The sequence below is a fragment of the Pristiophorus japonicus genome, chromosome 15, assembly GCF_044704955.1.
Source record: "Pristiophorus japonicus isolate sPriJap1 chromosome 15, sPriJap1.hap1, whole genome shotgun sequence".
In the NCBI taxonomy this organism is placed as follows: Eukaryota; Metazoa; Chordata; class Chondrichthyes; family Pristiophoridae; genus Pristiophorus; species Pristiophorus japonicus.
Window position 1 is genome coordinate 111,016,399 of NC_091991.1, and position 12,840 is coordinate 111,029,238.

General features: G+C 45.7%; 1 protein-coding gene across 6 annotated transcripts in view; it reads left to right on the forward strand.

Moving 5' to 3' along the window:
- The window catches only part of usp42 (ubiquitin specific peptidase 42), a 94,286-nt gene that overhangs the window by 31,091 nt on the left and 50,355 nt on the right, over positions 1-12,840 (forward strand). For all 6 annotated transcript variants that reach the window (XR_011596805.1, XR_011596802.1, XR_011596804.1 and 3 more), the window contains 4 exons: positions 6,385-6,487; positions 7,213-7,280; positions 7,545-7,615; positions 9,202-9,284. Coding sequence is in view for 1 of the 6 variants with exons in the window: in XM_070900781.1 (XP_070756882.1) it covers positions 6,385-6,487; positions 7,213-7,280; positions 7,545-7,615; positions 9,202-9,284 (325 nt within the window). In the remaining 5 variants the exon portion in view is untranslated. The remainder of the gene's footprint in view (positions 1-6,384; positions 6,488-7,212; positions 7,281-7,544; positions 7,616-9,201; positions 9,285-12,840) is intronic.

A 12,840-nucleotide genomic window follows, 5' to 3' on the forward strand; every position in this document is an offset into this window, starting at 1 on the left:
CTCTGTCCTCGCTCTCTCTCTCTCTGTCCTCGCTCTCTCTCTCTGTCCTCGCTCTCTCTCTCTGTCCTCGCTCTCTCTCTCTGTCCTCGCTCTCTCTCTCTGTCCTCGCTCTCTCTCTCTGTCCTCGCTCTCTCTCTCTGTCCTCGCTCTCTCTCTCTGTCCTCGCTCTCTCTCTCTGTCCTCGCTCTCTCTCTCTGTCCTCTCGCTCTCTCTCTGTCCTCGCGCTCTCTCTCTGTCCTCGCGCTCTCTCTCTGTCCTCGCGCTCTCTCTCTGTCCTCGCGCTCTCTCTCTGTCCTCGCGCTCTCTCTCTGTCCTCGCGCTCTCTCTCTGTCCTCGCGCTCTCTCTCTGTCCTCGCGCTCTCTCTCTGTCCTCGCGCTCTCTCTCTGTCCTCGCGCTCTCTCTCTGTCCTCGCGCTCTCTCTCTGTCCTCGCTCGCTCTCTCTCTGTCCTCGCGCTCTCTCTCTGTCCTCGCGCTCTCTCTCTGTCCTCGCGCTCTCTCTCTGTCCTCGCGCTCTCTCTCTGTCCTCGCGCTCTCTCTCTGTCCTCGCGCTCTCTCTCTGTCCTCGCGCTCTCTCTCTGTCCTCGGCTCTCTCTCTGTCCTCGCGCTCTCTCTCTGTCCTCGCGCTCTCTCTCTGTCCTCGCGCTCTCTCTCTGTCCTCGCGCTCTCTCTCTGTCCTCGCGCTCTCTCTCTGTCCTCGCGCTCTCTCTCTGTCCTCGCGCTCTCTCTCTGTCCTCGCGCTCTCTCTCTGTCCTCGCGCTCTCTCTCTGTCCTCGCGCTCTCTCTCTGTCCTCGCGCTCTCTCTCTGTCCTCGCGCTCTCTCTCTGTCCTCGCGCTCTCTCTCTGTCCTCGCTCTCTCTCTCTGTCCTCGCTGCTCTCTCTCTGTCCTCGCTCTCTCTCTCTGTCCTCGCTCTCTCTCTCTGTCCTCGCTCTCTCTCTCTGTCCTCGCTCTCTCTCTCTGTCCTCGCTCTCTCTCTCTGTCCTCGCTCTCTCTCTCTCTGTCCTCGCTCTCTCTCTCTGTCCTCGCTCTCTCTCTCTGTCCTCGCTCTCTCTCTCTGTCCTCGCTCTTCTCTCTCTGTCCTCGCTCTCTCTCTCTCTGTCCTCGCTCTCTCTCTCTCTGTCCTCGCTCTCTCTCTCTCTCTGTCCTCGCTCTCTCTCTCTCTCTGTCCTCGCTCGCTCTCTCTCTGTCCTCGCTCGCTCTCTCTCTGTCCTCGCTCGCTCTCTCTCTGTCCTCGCTCGCTCTCTCTCTGTCCTCGCTCGCTCTCTCTCTGTCCTCGCTCGCTCTCTCTCTGTCCTCGCTCGCTCTCTCTCTGTCCTCGCTCGCTCTCTCTCTGTCCTCGCTCGCTCTCTCTCTGTCCTCGCTCGCTCTCTCTCTGTCCTCGCTCGCTCTCTCTCTGTCCTCGCTCGCTCTCTCTCTGTCCTCGCTCGCTCTCTCTCTGTCCTCGCTCGCTCTCTCTCTGTCCTCGCTCGCTCTCTCTCTGTCCTCGCTCGCTCTCTCTCTGTCCTCGCTCGCTCTCTCTCTGTCCTCGCTCGCTCTCTCTCTGTCCTCGCTCGCTCTCTCTCTGTCCCTCGCTCGCTCTCTCTCTGTCCTCGCTCGCTCTCTCTCTGTCCTCGCTCGCTCTCTCTCTGTCCTCGCTCGCTCTCTCTCTGTCCTCGCTCGCTCTCTCTCTGTCCTCGCTCGCTCTCTCTCTGTCCTCGCTCGCTCTCTCTCTGTCCTCGCTCGCTCTCTCTCTGTCCTCGCTCGCTCTCTCTCTGTCCTCGCTCGCTCTCTCTCTGTCCTCGCTCGCTCTCTCTCTGTCCTCGCTCGCTCTCTCTCTGTCCTCGCTCGCTCTCTCTCTGTCCTCGCTCGCTCTCTCTCTGTCCTCGCTCGCTCTCTCTCTGTCCTCGCTCGCTCTCTCTCTGTCCTCGCTCGCTCTCTCTCTGTCCTCGCTCGCTCTCTCTCTGTCCTCGCTCGCTCTCTCTCTGTCCTCGCTCGCTCTCTCTCTGTCCTCGCTCGCTCTCTCTCTGTCCTCGCTCGCTCTCTCTCTGTCCTCGCTCGCTCTCTCTCTGTCCTCGCTCGCTCTCTCTCTGTCCTCGCTCGCTCTCTCTCTGTCCTCGCTCGCTCTCTCTCTGTCCTCGCTCGCTCTCTCTCTGTCCTCGCTCGCTCTCTCTCTGTCCTCGCTCGCTCTCTCTCTGTCCTCGCTCGCTCTCTCTCTGTCCTCGCTCGCTCTCTCTCTGTCCTCGCTCGCTCTCTCTCTGTCCTCGCTCGCTCTCTCTCTGTCCTCGCTCGCTCTCTCTCTGTCCTCGCTCGCTCTCTCTCTGTCCTCGCTCGCTCTCTCTCTGTCCTCGCTCGCTCTCTCTCTGTCCTCGCTCGCTCTCTCTCTGTCCTCGCTCGCTCTCTCTCTGTCCTCGCTCGCTCTCTCTCTGTCCTCGCTCGCTCTCTCTCTGTCCTCGCTCGCTCTCTCTCTGTCCTCGCTCGCTCTCTCTCTGTCCTCGCTCGCTCTCTCTCTGTCCTCGCTCGCTCTCTCTCTGTCCTCGCTCGCTCTCTCTCTGTCCTCGCTCGCTCTCTCTCTGTCCTCGCTCGCTCTCTCTCTGTCCTCGCTCGCTCTCTCTCTGTCCTCGCTCGCTCTCTCTCTGTCCTCGCTCGCTCTCTCTCTGTCCTCGCTCGCTCTCTCTCTGTCCTCGCTCGCTCTCTCTCTGTCCTCGCTCGCTCTCTCTCTGTCCTCGCTCGCTCTCTCTCTGTCCTCGCTCGCTCTCTCTCTGTCCTCGCTCGCTCTCTCTCTGTCCTCGCTCGCTCTCTCTCTGTCCTCGCTCGCTCTCTCTCTGTCCTCGCTCGCTCTCTCTCTGTCCTCGCTCGCTCTCTCTCTGTCCTCGCTCGCTCTCTCTCTGTCCTCGCTCGCTCTCTCTCTGTCCTCGCTCGCTCTCTCTCTGTCCTCGCTCGCTCTCTCTCTGTCCTCGCTCGCTCTCTCTCTGTCCTCGCTCGCTCTCTCTCTGTCCTCGCTCGCTCTCTCTCTGTCCTCGCTCGCTCTCTCTCTGTCCTCGCTCGCTCTCCTCTCTGTCCTCGCTCGCTCTCTCTCTGTCCTCGCTCGCTCTCTCTCTGTCCTCGCTCGCTCTCTCTCTGTCCTCGCTCGCTCTCTCTCTGTCCTCGCTCGCTCTCTCTCTGTCCTCGCTCGCTCTCTCTCTGTCCTCGCTCGCTCTCTCTCTGTCCTCGCTCGCTCTCTCTCTGTCCTCGCTCGCTCTCTCTCTGTCCTCGCTCGCTCTCTCTCTGTCCTCGCTCGCTCTCTCTCTGTCCTCGCTCGCTCTCTCTCTCTCTCTCTCTCTGTCCTCGCTCGCTCTCTCTCTCTCTCTCTCTCTGTCCTCGCTCTCTCTCTCTCTCTCTCTCTGTCCTCGCTCTCTCTCTCTCTCTCTCTCTGTCCTCGCTCTCTCTCTCTCTCTCTCTCTGTCCTCGCTCTCTCTCTCTCTCTCTCTCTGTCCTCGCTCTCTCTCTCTCTCTCTCTCTGTCCTCGCTCTCTCTCTCTCTCTCTCTCTGTCCTCGCTCTCTCTCTCTCTCTCTCTCTGTCCTCGCTCTCTCTCTCTCTCTCTCTCTGTCCTCGCTCTCTCTCTCTCTCTCTCTGTCCTCGCTCTCTCTCTCTCTCTCTGTCCTCGCTCTCTCTCTCTCTCTCTGTCCTCGCTCTCTCTCTCTCTCTGTCCTCGCTCTCTCTCTCTCTCTGTCCTCGCTCTCTCTCTCTCTCTGTCCTCGCTCTCTCTCTCTCTCTCTGTCCTCGCTCTCTCGCTCTCTCTCTGTCCTCGCTCTCGCTCTCTCTCTGTCCTCGCTCTCGCTCTCTCTCTGTCCTCGCTCTCGCTCTCTCTCTGTCCTCGCTCTCTCTCTCTCTCTCTCTCTCTCTCTCTCCTCGCGCGCTCTCTCTCTCCTCGCGCGCTCTCTCTCTCTCTCTCTCTCTCTCTCTCTCCTCGCTCCCCCCCTGTCCTCGCTCTCTTCTCTCCCCCCCCCTCTTCTCTCCCCCGTCCGTCTCTCTCTTCTCTCCTCTCTCCCCCTCCCCCCCCCCTCTGTCTCTCTCTCTCTCTCTCTCTTACCCCCCCCGTCAAATGCATGTTTTCTTTTTTTTTTTAAAGTTTATGTACTTTATTGTTAGTAAACTCATGCAAACTGAAGCTATGCTTGACTACCATGGTGGCTATATTAGATTTGGACTGTAAGGATCTTCTCTAGATACCATTGTGATGAAGTGAAAATCTGTCGCTTTAAATCTTAAGACATTTTTATATATTCGTGGAATTCTGGTAGCTGGCGGGTGCTTCAAATTTATTTACTGTTGGCTGGAAACGGTCCCTCTGTGGGCAGGCACCTGAAATAGACTGTGTTTGCATATTGGTGTCCATTTAAACGATGAAGTCACCTCTGTCTAGGTAGATTCAGCTGTATTCATGGCATTATGGTTAGTGCAGTTGTCCTGATGTTTCGGCACTTTACATTGGACATTAATTGTGTATGATGCCAGTGGTCTGCAAATTGCTAGTTGACATAGAGTTGTACATGGGCTTGTAGGAGTGCGAAGCAACACAAGGATGTTTTGCAAATTGGTGAGTGAGCTACAGGAAAGGAAGACAAAAGGTTAACACTCTTCATCCACTAAATGGAAATGTTGAATGAACTGCCCAGACAATTCTGTAATAGCAGTTTTCAATAACTTAAATATACCAGCTTACCTTTGACTGATCCAGTTTGACAGACAGCTCTTTGGTAGTTGATATTTACACAGAGAAGTGTTTTACATTGATATTAACAAGATAGAATGTTGTATAAACTGTCAGTTTATATAGGTTTTGAAATTGCTAAATCATACTTTGTACTTGCAGAAGATCATATGCCTCCACAATTTATGATGATGAGGTTTAATAGATAGGATATATATCTGAACATGCACTTGAAAATTGATATTTGGTTGTTACCTATACTAGAAAAAAAAGTAATAAATTTGCAAAAATATTGGTTTGATTTTATGCAGAAGGTTAATTTCAAGAAATGTCCTCCCTAGTTGGCTGATGCTGTATTTACTTGTTGATATCCAAATTGCCATTAATTGTCATTATGCAGTAAAGTTTGTGCAATATTTGTACTTCTGTGGGGTTTGTGTTAACTCAGTTCAGGTATTAAGCCGTTATTGTGACTAATTGTGACATTAATTGCAATCAGTGTGAAATGTAATATTGAATATTTGATTTGTTATATTGTGATCTGCTCCACTGGTTATAGTTTTTACAGTCCACAAAGACCCATATGGTATACAATAGCTTGTACTCAAGTCATAAATGAGCCCTCTATTTGAAGATTACCTATGACTGGTTATGGGTTGTTTTTATATATGAAGACTCTTCCACTCTTTTTTTGTAATTGATTTTATTATTATGGAAACTTTTAATTTTGCTGTTTTTGTTTTAATGCTGAATTGTAGAAAATTGAAAGTTGTCTAAAATCTTAATACGATTGGTGATCGGGGTATTGATTTTGATTCGATACTCTGAGGCAATTGATATGATTCTGTACATGTGAGATTTATTTTTTCCTTGAGGAATATGTTCATTTGCAAGCGTGGACAGCAAGGTTATTTGATTATGGCAAACTTCGCCGTCAATCCCAGTCCTGGAGTCACACATTTCTAAGCACTTCAGTTAGTGCCATAGGATGGCAATGAGAAGTGGAATGTTTGACTGATTTCTGTTCCTCGAGCCCGATATACTGACTTGTAGTGTCCCCACTGACCCCCCCAGTGAAAAAAAAGACTTGGCATTTATATAGCGCCTTTCATGACTGGGAGGTCCCAAAGTGCTTTACAGTACTTTTGAAGTATGGTCACTGTTGTAATGTAGGAAATGCGCAAGAAATGAAACCTACGGCCTATATGGTAGCTCCATTCTGTTACTAACTGAGCCACTGGGGAAGGCTATCTCTTTCCAAATGGGGAATAACTCCATGGACTGGTAACTAACCCCCACGCACCCCCCCCCCCCCCCCCCCAGGTATTTCAGATTTGTGACCAATGTGCTCCTGTGCAAAGGCTGTTAGACACGGGCGTCCCACCTAAGCTTGATCCTGTCTTCGGTCATATTTCGGCAGGGGTCATTGGCATAGCAATCAGGACTCGAAATCCTCACTGATTTCTTTCCTCCACTTCCCTTGCTACTCCAGACCATTGAGGACAGTTGTGCCCATGGCTGCCATGTCTACGGTCAACCAATTCAGCACATGTCACAGTATCCCTTCCTCCTATTTGTTCCCTCCCAAACTTGTGGGAGAAACATTTGCCATTACAACAAACGCTCAAGCTCATTTGTACTAAAAATTTAATTTTTCAAAATATTCTGGACTTGCATACTAGTCAATTCCATTATTTAAATTTTCATTCTTTTAGGAATAGCGAAACATTTTCGATTTGGAAACCAAGAAGATGCACATGAATTCCTGCGTTACACTGTTGATGCTCTCCAGAAAGCATGCCTAAATGGAAGCAACAAGTGAGTACAAGTGTAAATGAAAATTTCAAGATATTTAGAAGCACTGTTGCTTTTTTAATACTTTCAATGAGCATTAATGTCTCTGCTAAGATTGAGTGCATATGCTGCATAATGTAAAATACGCCTGCACGGTAAAATGTATCAAACGGCCATAGTTTCATAATGCTAACTTAAAGATACAAACAAACAGCAAAGACATTGAAGATCACCTTCACAATTAGTAAAGGAGAAAGTATGAGTTTTTTTGTAGATTTACGTAGATTAAAATACTTGGCAGAGTTTTATTTCACTAAGACATCAATTTGTGTAGCACCATGCAAGATCTTTGAATCGGGTGTCCTTCACGGCAGGTCATTCTGTGGCCTTGCAGACCGTTCTGTAGTTGTTTTCCTATGCAGTCAGTTTGGAATATACAGGACCCTCCCTGTTGGTGATGTTGCCAGAGTGCAAGTTCAAAGCACAAGAGAATGACTGAAGTTGGACATTCCCAATTGCTTTCTTCCACTCTTACTTTCACACACTTCACCCCTCGGAAGAGCGCCGCCTCTGTTTGGTGTTGCCTTCTGATGGCCCAGTGAAGATTGGAAGCTCATGCTGTGCAAAATCATGAGTACGAGTACCAATGTGCCCTGCCTTGAACTCAAGAGGTGATTCATTTCAAGGTTAACCGAAGATTGATTTTATTGTGAAAAATGTACTGAATGTTGTTTCTGATACTTCTGTAGATTGGATAGACAAACTCAGGCCACCACAATGGTATATCAAATTTTTGGAGGGTACTTAAGGTCGAGAGGTATGTTGCATTTGTTTGAAGATCAAAGTGGTTTTATATGTATGTAATGATTTTAGGAAAATCGATGCATAAGTAAATGAAGAACTATGCTTTTTGCTTGCTGGGCAACAAAATAACCGATCATTGAAAAGTTAGATATTTACTGGACTGCGTTGAAGGTCTTTAGTATTGAAATTTAAATTGTTGAACATTTTATCGCGCTTGTATATGGATTTATATATTGTCTTGCAGAGCATTTTACTAACTCTGTTTTTCCTATTTTAGTAAAATGTTTAAACTGCAAAGGAGTTTCTGACACATATGACCCATACTTGGACATTGCTCTGGAAATAAAGGTATTGGTATACATTATTCTTTGCTAGCTGCTACGATTTGCGCTTTTAAGATACCATTTCTTTTCTACATTTGTACAGCATTTCCCGTGATTGGGCCTTGTTCTTCATGATCCAGAAGTGCAATTTCTCTTCGAGCTCTTCCCTTGCAGTGGTGACACTGCTCAGACTTAACAGTTGCTCTGATTATGTTGTAAACTATGCACTAGACTTTATGAAGGTATTCCCTGGGTCTTCAGTCAGTTGCTTAGACAGGTCACAATATTCGCAGGCTCATGTCGAAGAAATCATATCTAAAAAAGCATGCCGGATCCTTGGCTTTATAAATAGAGACATAGAGTACAAAGCAAGGGAGTTAATGCTGAACCTTTATTATAACTGGTTAGGGCTCAGCTGCAGTATTTGCCCAATTCTGGGCACCACATTTTAGGAAGGATGTCGAGGCCTTGCAGAGGAGATGAACCAGAGATGGAAAGGAAAAATTTGCAGAGCAGTGGAGTGGGACTAGTTGGATAGCTGTTTTACAGAGCCAGCGCAGGCACGAAGGGCCGAATTATTCTATCTTGGCATGCAATAATGGCATAATTATTCTAAAATACAATATCAGATATTATAGAGAAATAGCAAGGAATTTAAACATATGCCAGAATTAAAAATCAGACAAAACACATTGTAAGCACACTGGCCGGTAAAAGTTTGCAAATCAGATGTCACAGGTCATCTTTTGTTTCAGTCAAAATTAGAAAAATGCTGATTCATAATTTGTTACACAAGAACATAAGAAATAGGAGCAAGAGTAGGCCATTCATCCCCTGGAGCCTGCTCTGCCATTCAATAAAAAAGAAAGACTTACATTTATATAGCGCCTTTCACGACCACCGGACATCTCAAAGCGCTTTACAGGCAATGAAGTAGTTTTGGAGTGTAGTTACTGTTGTAATAAGATCATTGCTGATCTTCTACCTCAACTCCACTTTCCTGCACTATCCCCATAACCTTTGATTCCCTTAATATTCAAAAATCTATCGATCTCTGTCTTAAATATACTCAACGACTGAGCCTCCACAACCCTCTGGGGTAGAGAGTTCTAAAGATTCATCATCTGAGTGAATCATTTGGAATTCTCTACCCCATGTTATCTGTTATGAAAAGTCTGGATGCTTAAAGCTTGTACAATATAACGCCGTAAATCTGACACGAGATGGGTAGGGAGGCAATACGTACTTTTCGCAATGAATACCCTGTAAATGTTAGTGTCTGATCAAAAGACATGAGTTTGTGTTGCTGGTTAGATGCCAAAGCCAAGTTTTGATCTTGTTTACACTGCTTTCAATATTATAACTGTTTGGATTACTGGCCAGTTTAGTTACTGGTGTGCAGTAATTGACCTTTATTTTGAACATGAATTTTTATGCAATTTAATTTTCAGTTTAATGCTTGAAAGAGCAGCTATGATATCCAAAATGATTAATGCGTTATGTATGTGTTTTATTTAGAAGTATTCTAAAATGTTTTTTTTTTTGCAAGAGTTTCCAGTTGAAAACTTTTTTTGTCTTGTAATTATGTGAAAAATATGAAATATTTTATAGACTGCACCAAACATCACAAAAGCTCTGGAGCAGTTTGTAAAGCCTGAACAGTTGGATGGTGAAAATGCCTACAAATGCACCAAGTGAGTAAACATTCTCATTACCATAATTCTAATTTCTTCATGACCATGGCGGTGACCTTCCATGCATACTGAATCATTCTGTCCATGTTGCCATCCCAATTTATTTTTTCAGAATACATACAATGTTTAAAAAGTTACTCCTCAAGTGCAGAATGAAAACTGCAGGTTGAACCTCCCTTATCCAGAACTCTCGGGACCTGGCCTGTCTGGATAAGGGATTTTTCCGGACAAGGGGTGGTCACATTAAATTGGATGGTACAGGTACTGAGCAAGGAGATATCTGAGCTGGCTGGCTTGGTGCTGGGTGTGTGGCAGAGAGATCATGGAGGGTGCGGTGGATCGCAGGGTCAGACCAGCGATTGCGGGAGTCGGCAGCGAGGAAGGACTTTAATTTGTTCATTCGGAGTTTTGTGCATGCGCCATCAGTGGCCAAGAATGGTTCTGGACAAGGGGTGGTTCCGGATAAGGGAGTTCTGGATAGGGAGGTTCAACCTGTACTAGTGAAATGATACTTGGCTAAACTAGGAGGTAAAACAATGTGCATAATCACTGGATTTAAATACAATGCTTTAGACTGCAGTTTAATTTATATATAAGTGTGCTGATGCATTACATACAAAAATGTATACTGAATGTGAAATTCATCACTAATTTACAATACTAACTACCCTTTCACTAACATGGCACAACTCACTGGTGAACTAACTGCGTCATTCGCAGTATTATGGTGAAGCAGAAATGACACTGCCCACCAATTTCTACGTCTCTTTACTTGCAGTGTACGTACACATGTATGCGTGTGTGTGTAACTTGTAAAGTAATAGAAAGTTATAGTGTGGTATCTGCAGGATATAAATTTGCACGTAATATAAATACTTCAAAGATTTTGAACATTTGGTTGCCAGTTTGCCACAGAAATTCATGTGTAAAATGCAGCGGGCATAGAAATGTTTGTCAATCACCTACCCAAATGAGAAGTATATTTGTCCAACCAACCTCAGCAGCATGTTTTTTTTTAAAAAAAACAGACCCAGAAACGTTTTCAGTGATGTATTAACACAGTGTTAAGGTATAGTTTGGTTTGATGCGGTTTCGGAAATTTAGAATTGATGCTTCAAATGGGGGGGGAAAAATGGGGCAAGAGAATGTAGTCTCTTTTTTTGACACCTTCAAATAGAAAATTACAGACGAGCATTGGCAGCGAAAAGTAAGCATGTTTTGATCAGTGTAGTTAAGGGAGAGGAAATTAGATTAAACAGGAGTGGAAGGGAAGTATCTTTCCTTATTTTACTGTATGTACTACACATTGATCCAAGCCAGTAGAATATAAGAATTGGGAGCAGGAGGAGGCCATACGGCCCTTCAAGCCTGCTCCACCATTCAATAAGATCAGGGCTGATCTTCGACCTCAACACTTTCCGCACTATCCCCATATCCCTTGATTCCCCATCTCTATCTCGGCCTTGAATGTACTTAACGACTCAGCATCCACAGCCCTTTGGGGTAGAGAATCCCAAAGATTCACAATCCTCTGAGTGAAGAAATTCCTCCTCATCCCTGTCTTAAATGGCCGACCGCTTATCCTGAGACTATGTCCCTTTGTTCTCGACTTTCCAGGCAGGGGAAACAACTTCTCAGCATCTATCCTGTTAATTCCCCTCAGAATTCTGTATGTTTCAATGAGATCACCTCTCATTCTTCTAAACTCCGGAGAATATAGGCCCAATCTACTCGATCTCTCCTCATAATACAACCGTCTCATCCCAGGGATCAATCTAGTGAACCTTTTTTGCACCGCCTCTAAGGCAAGTATGTCCATTCTCTGATAATGAGACCAAAACTGGGCACAGTACTCCAGGTGTGTTTTCACCAAAGCCCTGTAATTGTAGTAAGACTTCCTTACTCTTATGTTCCAACCACCTTGCAATAAACGCCAACATGCCATTTGCCTTCCTAATTGCTTGCTGTACCTGCATGCTAACTCTGTTTCTTGTACGAGGACACCTAAATCTCTGAACAACATTTAATAGTTTCTCACCATTTTAAAATACTCTGTTTTTCTATTCTTCCTACCAGATTGAATAACCTCACATTTCCCCACATTATACTCCATCTGCCACTTTATTGCCCATTCACATAATCTATCTATATATCTTTGCATGAGCTTTGTGTCCTCCTCACAGCTTACTTTCGCACCTAGCTTTGTATCGTCAGCAAACTTGATACATTTCCCTTCATCCAAGTCATTAATATAGATTGTAAATAGCTGAGGCCCAAGCACTGATCCTTGCGGCACCCCACTAGTTACAGATTGCCAACGGGAAAATGACCGATTTATCCCGACTCTGTTTTCTGTCCGTTAACCAATCATCTATCCATGCCAATATATTACCCCAACCCCATGAGTCCTTATGCTCTGTTTTCTGTCCGTTAACCAATCATCTATCCATGCCAATATATTACCCCAACCCCATGAGTCCTTATCTTGCATAGCACCTTATGTGGCACCTTATCAAATGCCTTTTGGAAATCCAAATATACTACATGACTGGTTTCCTTTTATCTACCCTGCTAGTTACAGCCTCAAAAAACTCAAATAACTTTGTTAAACATGATTTAATCTTTCATGAAACCATGTTGACTCTGCCTAATCATATGATTTTCTAAGTACCCTGTTACCATTCCTTAATAATGGATTCTAGCATTTTCCTCACAACCAATGCCAGGCTAACTGGCCTGTAGTTCCCTGTTTTCTCTCTCCCTCTCTTGAATAGTGGGCTTAAAGTTGCTACCTTCCAATCTGCTGGGATTGTTGTAGAATCTGGGGAATTTTGGAAGATCACAACCAATGCATGCACTGTCTGCAGCCACCTCTTTTAGAACCCTAGGATGTAGGCCGTCAGGTCCAGGGGATTTGTCGGTTTTTAGTCCCATTAGTTTCTCAAGTACTTTTTCTCTATTGATATTAATTACTTTAAATTCCACACTCTTATTAGCCCCTTGGTTCCCCACTATTTTTGGTATGCTTTTTGTGTCTTCTGCTGTGAAGACAGATGCAAAACATTTGTTTAAATTCACTGCCATTTCCTCCTTCCTCATAATTTTCCTGCCTCATCCTCTAAGGGAGCAATGTTTATTTTTGCTCCTCTCTTCCTTTTTGCATACTTGTAGAAACTCTTACAATCTGTTTTTATATTTCTTGCTAGTTTATTCTTATTCTATTTCTCCCTCATCAGTTTTTTGGTCCTCCTTTGCTGGTTTCTGAAGCTCTCTCAATCCTCAGGCTTACTAATGTTCTTTGCAACATTACAAACCTCTTAATTTAATACTATCCTTAATTTCTTTAGTTAGCCATGGATGGATCACTTTTCTCGTGGAGTTTTTCTTTCTCAATGGAATATATATTAGTTGAGAATTTTGGAATATTTCTTTAAATGTTTGCACATGCTTATCCACCACCTTACCTTTTAATATAATTTCCCAATCTGTCTTAGCCAACTCGCCCCTGTACCTATGTAATCGGCTTTATTTAAGTTTAAGACTCTAGTTTTGGATT